The 10336-nt window shown below is 43.0% G+C and overlaps 1 protein-coding gene across 4 annotated transcripts in view; it reads right to left on the bottom strand.

The window, feature by feature from the left end:
• Positions 1 to 5450: 5450 nt before the first annotated feature.
• The window catches only part of LOC147103513 (M-phase phosphoprotein 9-like), an 81796-nt gene continuing 76910 nt past the window's right edge, over positions 5451 to 10336 (bottom strand). For all 4 annotated transcript variants that reach the window (XM_086011863.1, XM_086011862.1, XM_086011865.1 and 1 more), the window contains 2 exons: positions 8118 to 8186; positions 5451 to 6337 (listed from right to left, as the gene is read on the bottom strand). In XM_086011863.1, coding sequence (XP_085867989.1) covers positions 6236 to 6337; positions 8118 to 8186 — 171 coding nt within the window. In that variant the 3' untranslated portion in view covers positions 5451 to 6235. The remainder of the gene's footprint in view (positions 6338 to 8117; positions 8187 to 10336) is intronic.

Genomic DNA, 10336 nt, shown 5'->3' with positions numbered 1-10336 from the left:
TACAACAAAGAGTTACAAGTGAGTTCAACTGTACAACATCAAATAAAAATAATTCAGGAAAAAAATGGGAGGTAACTCACAATGACAGTGTAAAATGGAGTTTCCCTCTGCCAGTGCATTTCACACCTAATCTAGAGCCGTCTTTTGGCTCCACTAGTCCTATCACCATCTCGTCTCATTTTGAATACCTCTTAATGTCTCTTCTCTTTTGTTCTCTCCCAGCCTGGCCTCTTAATCCATTTCATTTCCTGTGCTTCTTTAGTCTTGACAAAGGGGTTTTCACCCGAAACGTTGACTCTATTTTCTCTCCACGGATGTTGCCTGGCCTGCTGAGTTTTTCCAGCATTTTCTGTTATTTTTAATTCACATGGTTTAGGTTGGTGACTCACAGGCCTCATGGGTTGAGTAAAATAAACAACTGTACTTTTGCCAGCTCAGTAAGTTCATAGAATCATAGAATGATACAGCACGTTAGATCCATGATTCTGAGAGTATGATGTTTTTCAATAACCACACGGATGCTGTAACTTAACAATCAACAGGTATTTACTGGTGTAGGGTAGTCTCAAGACTGGGGGTACAGAGGCATGCTCAAGGCTTATATACAGGTGTGGTCACTGGTGGTACTACAGTATACAGGAGCTGTAAAAGTAGTTCTCTCTTAAAGGTACATACACTACAGCACAGGAGGCCATTTGGCCTGTGCCAGCTCTTTGGTAGAGCTGTCCAATTAATCCCACTCCTCTGCTCTTTCCCCATAGCTCTATAAATTTCCCCCTTCAAGTTGCTCCTTTTATTATGTCTGTGCTGGTGTATATACAAGTTTTATCCACTTTGGTGGCAAAAACAGGAAGGCAGATTATTATCTGAACGGCAATAGATTGGGAGAAGGGGAAGTGCAACGAGACCTGGGTGTCCTTGTGCACCAGTCGCTGAAGGTAAGTATGCAGGTGCAGCAGGCGGTTAAGAAGGCAAATGGTATGTTGGCCTTCGTAGCGAGAGGATTCGAGTACAGGAACAAGGATGTCTTGCTGCAGCTGTACAGGGCCTTGGTGAGACCACACCTGGAGTATTGTGTGCAGTTTTGGTCGCCTTATCTGAGGAAGGATGTTCTTGCCATGGAGGGAGTGCAGCGAAGATTCACCAGACTGATACCTGGGATGGCAGGAATGATGTATGAGGAGAGATTGGGTCGATTGGGCTTATACTCGCTGGAGTTTAGAAGAATGAGGGGATCTCATTCAAACTTATAAAATTCTAACAGGACTAGACAGACTAGATGCAGGAAGGATGTTCCCGATGACGGGGGAGTCCAGAACCAGGGGTCAGTCTAAAGATAAGGGGTAGGCCATTTAGGACAGAAATGAGGAGGAATTTCTTCACCCAGAGAGTGGTGAACCTGTGGAATTCTCTACCACAGAAGGCAGTTGAGGCCAATTCATTAAATATATTCAAGAAGGAATTAGATATATTTCTTGAGGCTAAAAGGATCAAGGGATATGGGGAGAAGGCAGTGACAGAGTACTGAATTTGGATGATCAGCCATGATTGCATTAAATGGCGAAAGAGGCTCGAGGGGCCGAATGGCCTATTCCTCCTCCTATCTTCTATGTTTCTATGTATTTTTAAACACTGATTTGTTTTTGTTTTCTGTTGTACAAAGTGGTCAAAGAACGAGATATAGAAAATAACTCTGCCAGTGCTGGATATCTGACATAAACACAGAAATACACAGCAGGGCTGTCAGTGTCCAGAGAGAGAAAATGGGCAATTCTCAGAACGTTAATCTTTCTTTTCTTTTTCAGATGCTGATGGAGCCGTGGTGAATTTCCATCATCATCTGGACCCATGGTGAAATTTAAAAGACTTTTAATATTTTTAGTTAAGTAGGTTGCAAAATAGTGAACTGCAGAGCATGGAATGTGGGGATAGACACCTCGCTCCCTCAGAGCATGCAGCCCTGAAAACGTCAATATTGTGACATCGCTATCAACTGCAAATTAAATTAATCATTCTTGCATCTAAATAGTTTTAAACTTGTTTAACATGTGAAATAATAAGCTAATTAAAATATAATGAAGGCATACAAATGTTTCCCTAATGTAAGCAACGCAACCTGTTGAAGCAGATATGCTCTTTAATTATTTTTTTTGGCCAATTTGCTCCCCTCCTCTGCTGAAGGTGCTGACTTCTTGCTGCGGTAGGCCAGGAACACCCAGCACCTCACCCAAGTGGTCATTCTTCATGTGTGAGCTCAGGCAGCGAGTAATTCAACCGTGCGGCGCATCGTAACCAAAGAAAAAACTTGCATTTATATAACGCCTTTCACAACCTCAGGCAGTCCCAAAGTGCTTTCGTCAATGAAGTGCTTTTGAAGTTTAGTAACTGTTGTAATTTAGGAAACGCAGCAGCCAATTTGCGCACAGCAAGCTCCCACAAACAGCAATGAAATAAAAGGCCGGATCATCTGTTTTTAATGTTATTGGTTGAGGGATAAATATTGATCAGACAATGGGAGAACGCCCCATCTCCTCTTTAAATAGTGCTGTGGGAGCAGATGGAGCCTCAGTTTGATGTCTTATCCGAAAGGCAGCACCTCCGACAGTGTAGCGCTTATGCAGTACTGCCCCGCCGACATAAGAAATAGGAGCAGTAGGAGGCCACTTGGCCCTTCGAGCCTGCTCCACCATTCAATAAAATGATGGCTGATCTTCTACCTCATCTCCACTTTCCTGCACTATCCCCATATCCCTTGATATTCAAAAATCTATCGATCTCTATCTTGAACATACTCAACGACTGAGCCTCCAGGGGTAGAGAATTCCAAAGATTCACCACCCTCTGAGTGAAGAAATTTCTCCTCATCTCAGTCCTAAATGGCCGACCCCTTATTCGGAGACTGTGACCCCTCGTTCTAGACTCCCCAGCCAGGGGAAACGTCCTCCCTGCATCTACCCTGTCAAGCTCTAAGAAATTTGTATGTTTCAATGAGATCACCTCTCATTCTTCTAAACTCTAGAGAATATAGGCCTAGTCTGCCCAATCTCTCCTCATAGGACAATCCCCCCATCCCAGGAACCAGTCTGGTGAACCTTCGTTGCACTCCCTCTATGGTAAGTATATCCTTCCTTAGGTAAGGAAACCAAAACAGTACCCAATACTGCAGGTGTGGTCTCACCAGGGCCCTATATAATTGCAGTAAGACATCTTTACTCTTATACTCAAATCCTCTTGTAATGAAGGCCAACATACCATTTGCTTTCCTAATTGCTTGCTCTACCTGCATGTTAACTTTCAGTGATTTGTGTACAAGGACACCCAGGTCCCTCTGAACACCAACATTTCCCAATCTCTCACCATTTAAAAAATACTCTGCTTTTCTATTTTTCCCACCAAAGTGGATAACTTCACATTTCTCGCATTATATTCCATTTGCCATGTTCTTGCCCACTCACTTAGCCTGTCTATATCCCCTTGAAACCTCCTTGCATCCTCTTCACAACTTACATTCCCACCCAGCTTTGCATCATCAGCAAATGTAGATATATTACATTTGGTCCCCTCATCCAAATCATTGATGTAGATTTTGAGTAGCTGAGGCCAAGGACTGATCCTTGTGGTACCCCACTAGTTACAGCCTGCCAACCCGAAAATGACTCATTCATTCCTACTCTCTGTTTTCTGTCCGTTAACCAATCCTCAATCCATTCTAGTATATTACCCCCAATCCCATGAGCCCTAATTTTGTTTAATAACCTCGTGTGGCACCTTATCAAATGCCTTCTGAAAATCCAAATACATCACATCCACTGGTTCCCCCTTATCTATTCCGCTAGTTACAACCTCAAAATGTCAAACACGATTTCCCTTTCATAAATCCATGTTGACTCTGCCCATCCTATTATTATTTTTTAAGTGCCCTGTTACCATGTCCTCAATAATATTCTAGCATTTTCCCTACTACTGATGTCAGGCTAACTGGTCTGCAGTTCCCCGTTTTCTCTCCCTCCTTTCGTAAATAGTGGGGTTACATTTGCTACCTTCTAATCCGCAGGAACCGTTCCAGAATCTATGGGCTATGCCTAGTGCACTTAGCTGCTTAATGTCACGTGAGTGAACCAAATTGACTGGACACTACGACGGTGGAGAACTCTGGAGGAGGCCGACAGTGCAGCACTCCCTCAGTATGGCCCCTCCGACAGTGCAGCACTCCCTCAGTACTGCACTGAAGTGTCAGCCTGGATTATGTACTCAAATCTCTGGAGTAGGGCTTGAATCCACAACCTTCTGACTAAGTGGCGAGAGTGCTACTGCTGAGCTAAGGCTGACAACCTGGTCCAGTCTTCAACTGAGATGCACATTTTTCGACATGGGTCGCTGGACAGTGATCAAGAATGGAAATCCTGATTTTCCTATGGTAACCCATTAGTGCTAAGGCTAATTGAAGTACTTGCAGTGTTATCCCAAGCTGGCTAAACAAAGAACCTAGAACCTTTTTGACCTATATGACTTGGTGATGCACCAGGTGGTGTCTTTACACAAGACATAGGGGGATTACAACACAGACTCCATAAAGTTAAGGTGTCAAAACACAGTGGCAATAAAGCCACTTCCCAACCCCATTATATGCAGAAACTTCTCACTGACATTCAGCTCTTTCATCCATGTCTGGATTAAGATTATGGTGAGATCTAGAGCTTGAGTGGTTGTGGCAGAATCTGAAGTGATGGTGAGCAGGTAACCGGCTGGGTTAGATTTATCCAGTTTTTCTCCGTGTATAAAACATACGTGGGAAATTTTCCACATTGTCAGATACAACAACTACTTGTATTTATATAGCGCCTTTAACGTAGTAAAACGTCCCAAGGCGCTTCACAGGAGTATTATAAGACAAAAACATTTGATACCGAGCCACATAAGGAGAAATTTGGGCAGGTGACCAAAAGCTTGGTCAAAGAGGTAGGTTTTAAGGAGCGTCTTAAAGGAGGAGAGGCGGAGAGGTTTAGGCAGGGAATTCCAGAGCTTAGGGCCCAGGCAACATGGATACATTGCCAGTGTCATAACTGCACTGCAATAGTTTGGCTCGAGAAGCATCTGGTCCTTGGTGCACAGGCCTCAGCACAAACTTGGCTATGCCCAGTGCACTTAGCTGCTTAATGTCATGTGAGTGAACCACATTGACTGGACACTACGATGGTGGGGAACTCGGGAGGCCGGGTAGGAATCCACTCTGCCCTTCTGACTGAAGGCACTTGCAAACACCTGATCCTGATCTCTCACATGCTGTGCTCTATCACAGTTTAGTATAGGGATGCTCATGGAACCACCTCCTCCTGTTAGGTGCTTAATCCACCCCATCATTCTCGAGTGGGTGTGGCAGGGTATAGAAGAGCGTTGCTCCAATTCACTAGTTGTAGTTCTTGTAGCTCAAAAAGTTAGTCATTACAGTATCAGCATTACATTTTTAATAAGTTGTCCATACAAGAATTGATGGTCTCACATATTCTGTAAACAGTTTTGGCCAAACTAAAATAACTTGACATGGTTTAGTGATTATAAAGAAACTTGGAGGTTGAGTGGTGTGCACACTGTTAAAGTTACTGGCACCACTTTCATAGACTCTATGAAACTTGTTGCAGTTAACAAAAAAAGTAGTAAATAAGTGGCTTTTCATTCAGAGATATCCTCACTGAATTTAGACACTTTATTGTAACAACTAAGCAAGTCTGGCCCATCAGTTTATTAAATACTGCATTTTTATTTTATTTTAAAAAAAATTAGTTCAAGAAAATGTATTCAACTTTAAATATAAAATATTAAAAATTTCTCAAACATCCCAAGTCTGCAAAATATATTGTGACAGACACTTTACATCTTAACGTATGTTTTAACAAATAGTAACCACTTCTATATGGTTGATATTTACAAAAGTACAGATATTTGCACTCTCTAAACATTACTAAAATATATTTTGTATGGGTTTTGGTTCCAATTTTTAATAACAAAACTAGTTGTGAGATATGGGCTACACTTCCTAAAAAAAGGCACAGAATGTTTTGCTTTACATAGACAACAGTGTGACCTCTAATATATAGACATAAAATATACATATTAAGGCCATCATTCAGTCTCAAGATGATCCAAAATAAACCCGCCTTCTGCCAGTGATAATTGTGCATACACATGTAGTTTTAGTGCAAGTAATGATCTGGTCAAATGAAGAATGGTAAACAGTTTACAAATTTGCAGAAGTTCGTAAAACATGAAACCGCTTCAACGTCATACGGATCGATCCTAGATCGTGATTGATCTTTTCCAAACGATCTTCCAAAGCTTCCTGTGAAAACACAGTTCAGAATAATGAGTGCCCAGTGCATAATGTGAACTTTGAGCACATGCAAGTCTATGGGGAGAAAATGCACAAGATGTGGTTTGTGGCGAGAGTATGATCAGTTCCCTAACTCCGCTGGGACAGGCAATCAAAATCGGACAGATTTAGGCCTTTCAAATGATCTCAACCAAGTTACATTTCCTAGCAAATAGATTTCTACAAACAGCTTTCTTTCATGTACAGTAGAGTTCCCTGCAATTTAGATGACAGACCTTAGGTTTCTGCATCTTTCCCAAGGATTATTTAGATAGCTGGAAAATGCAGAAAATGTTTTGAGAATGTCACAGGCTTTTGAAAATTTTTGATCCAAAAGTACTGTACAAAAATTATACATCTACCTCGGGTTAAATATTTACTGACATACAAATTCCCCTTGTGAGTGATTGCTGGCTGTGCTCGATCCACTGTGCTCAGTTGACCTTGGTTCTGTTCTGGGATGAGCGGAATGGTTCTGAAGAGCTTTGTAATTCTTCCTTCTCCATCTCAGCATCCAGCCCACACTCTTGACCAGCTGCACCTGTCCCCTTCCTTCTCTCTCTCCATATTGTTGTCTGCCCATTTCCTTCGGATTTCTATCTTCTAGTAGGTGTGATATCCATTTGCCTGCCACAAATATCCTTTTGCTTTTATTGGACTGGAATTAAGGCCATTCCTAGTGTAAATTCCATGACTTGCTTTTTTTAATCATTTATTCCTGGGATGTGGGTGACACTGGCAAGGCCACATTTATTGCCCATCCATAGTTGAAGTAGTTGGTGGGCTGCCTTGCATAACTGCCAGGTCATTTCAGCAGGCATTAGGAGTCAACCACAATGTGTGGGCCTGGATTCGTGTGTGGGCCAAAACTACAGGAAACTTTGGTTTATCCGGAGGTTAACTGTCCGGAATGCTCGAGCCACCGGCAAAAATCAGGAGCCGTTTCGTTAGGTTTTTTTTTCTTTTCGTTGCTTTTTTTTCCACCAGTCAGGCTCTGCAAGGTCTCGCTGAAGCTGTTGCTAAGCTACAGAGACGCTTGCAAGGTACGGCCGACTGTTTAGAAGCTGTTGCTAAGCAACAGGGTTTGTTGCCAGATACGGAGCTCAAAATCTCCGTACGTTTCAACATTAGCGCTGGTTTGTCCGGCAGTTTTGATGGGACGGCAACAGCTCGGTTCCGTCAGTGCCGGATAGCACAAAGTTTCCTGTATTAGAGACTGGCAGGTTCCCTTCCCTGAAGGACATCAGTGAAACAGTTGGGTTTTTATGAGCAATCTGGCAACTTTCATTTTTTTCTGGTATCAACCTACAAATTACTAGATTTATACAATTCAATTTTACTACTTGATGGGATTTGAACCAATGACCTTGGGGGTTGCTAGTCCAGTAATATCCTGGTCCCAACCACACCTCCTGCTACTGGGCCTGAAAAGATCTTTACTGATTCTCCTCAACTTCATTAAGATTCTCATTGTAATACCTTGTCTTAGTTTATATGATCTTTCAAAGTTATCAGTGATGAGGTTAATCTCGGTTTAGCTGTTTGACCATTCCACTTCAATTTGTTGTGCTGTAATGTTGCTAATCTACTTTATGTTGTGTGATGTAGTCTCCACCTTATGCATTTTGCTTGTCTCTCCCCCCCACCACAGTAGAAATTCAAAAGTAAAAGATACTGTAAAAAAAAAGATTTCACTGAAACATAGCTGCATTACAATAAAACACATCCTGCAAACCAGATTACATCATACCTTTTCAAGCCTTGCTTGCAGAGTCATCCTACCTGTAGAACCAGGTATGCGACTTAATGCAGCTTCAATCTGCAGTGAAAAATTAGATACTAAATTAAGCTACAGAGTTACTTGTAAAAAACATTATATTTGTGATTTCCAACATCCTTTGTCATCATTTTTCTACAGCACCATCTGTTCAGTTAGCTTACGGCAGTCTATTCATTCTAGCCATTCACCTGTATACCAGCCCAAACAGCCAGCTCAGGACTGCAGAACCTGCACAAAGCACTTTCAGAAACATTAGTTACTCTTAAATTTAGAAAACTCTGCTTTATAAAAAGATAAACACATTTTCATAGCGTGTATGATCTTAGTTTTTTTTCCTGTATTTTGTACCAGGGCTATTCTGATTTTCCAGCCCAGCATTACTGCCTGTGTGTAATCTATTCATCACTAAGAATAAGCACATGCTCTTATGAATAACCAGTGTCAAGAGGAATTTGGGCCTACTCGGATTCAGTGAAGTCAGTCGCTCCCTTAAGCAGTCTGGTTGCCTGCCTTTTCATAGAACTTGTATCCTGCTGCTCCGTATCGGACAACATTATTACATAATGGCCCAGAAATTCGGGTCGGGGGTTTCCCGCGGGTGTAATGCAGGAAACTGGCACTTCCATTGGGCTTACAGGTGAGTACTCACCCGTGGAGACCCGAATTTCTGGGCCAATATTTACATCACAGAAACAGGCCATTCAGCCCAACAGGGCCATGCTGGTGTTTATGCTCCACACGAGCCTCCTTCCATCGTTCTTCATCTAACCCGATCAACATATCCTTCTATTCCTTTCTCCTTCATGTACTTATCTAGCTTCCTCTTAAATGAATCTCTGCTATTCGCCTCAATCACTCCCTGTGGTAGCGAGTTCCACATTCTCACCACTCTCTGGGTAAGGAAGTTTTTCCTGAATTCCCTATTGGATTGATTATATTTATGGCCCCTAGTTCTGGTCTACCCCACAAGTGGAAATGTCTACCCTATCAAACCCTTTAATAATCTTAATGACCTCTATCAGATCACCCCTCAGTCTTCTCTTTCCTAGAGAAAAGAGCCCCAGTCTGTTCAATCTGCTGATAGATATCATCTCAGTTCTGGTATCATTAAAGTCAATCTTTTTTGCACCTTCTCCAGTGCCTCTATATCCTGTTTATAATATGGAGACCAGAACTGTTCACAGTACTCCAAGTGTGGTCTATCCAAGGTTCTATACAAGTTCAACATAACTTCTCTGCTTTTCAATTCTATCCCTCTAGAAATGAACCCCAGTGCTTTCTTTGCTTTTTTTTTTAAATGGCCTTATTAACCTGCATCGCTACTTTTAGTGCCTCTGTACCTCCAGATCCCTCAATTTATATCGACACTCGGGGTGATTTTGCCAGCCCTGGGGAGGCGGGACTGCCGGGAAATGGCAGAATTTGGGGGCATGTACCCATCCCGCCCCCAACCCACCTCCGTGCCATCTTCCCAGGAGGCGGGTACCCGACCCGTGCCGGGTCCCGTCTCCTCGAGGCAGGAAGGGGATTAGTGCCAATTAACTGCCTGTTAACAGGTAGTTAACAGGCAGTTTTTTGGAGAATCCCCATTTTGAGCCCTGAAGTGTGGGCTTCCCGATGGCTCCAAACCTTGCCAGGATCAGCAAGGCGGGCCATCGGTCTGCAGGGGTCGGAGGGGCCGACATGTCCGGTGTTCAGGTGAGTGATGGGTGCAGAGGTAAGTGTGTGAGGTGTGTGTAAAATGTTTTAATAAGTTTTACTTACCTTTACTTCTTCATGTAGGCTTCCTCCCTTCAGGTCTCGGGAGTCCCTCAGCTCACCAGCACAGAAAGCAGAATGGTCGCTGAACTGTCAAAAGCTGCAGTTTTCTGCTCAGGAGAGCTCTCTAACTGAGCCTGTGTCCCAGGATTCAACTTAGATCACAGATTGTCAGTGTTTGACAGCTTCACAGAGCTGTCAAACGATGACATTTCATTTCTCAAAAGCTCTTGACAGATGAAATGTCACTCGCTGACGTCACCTGTAACCGGCTTTCCCTTAATTGGCCTGCTGAGCCCGCTGGGCGGGCTTAACAAGGTCAATCAAGGGAAAATAGCGTGGGTTGGCCACAAGTCGTTGGAGGCGGGACTAAAACACGGCAAGTGGGAGTCCCGCCTCCAAAAGCTCCCCATTGACAAAATCCAGCCCTT

The sequence above is a fragment of the Somniosus microcephalus genome, chromosome 19 (genome assembly GCF_052327205.1).
Source record: "Somniosus microcephalus isolate GS21.2 chromosome 19, FLI_Smic_1.0, whole genome shotgun sequence".
Classification (NCBI taxonomy): Eukaryota; Metazoa; Chordata; class Chondrichthyes; order Squaliformes; family Somniosidae; genus Somniosus; species Somniosus microcephalus.
Note: the sequence above shows the minus strand (reverse complement) of the source record. Positions and strands in the feature narration are given on the sequence as shown.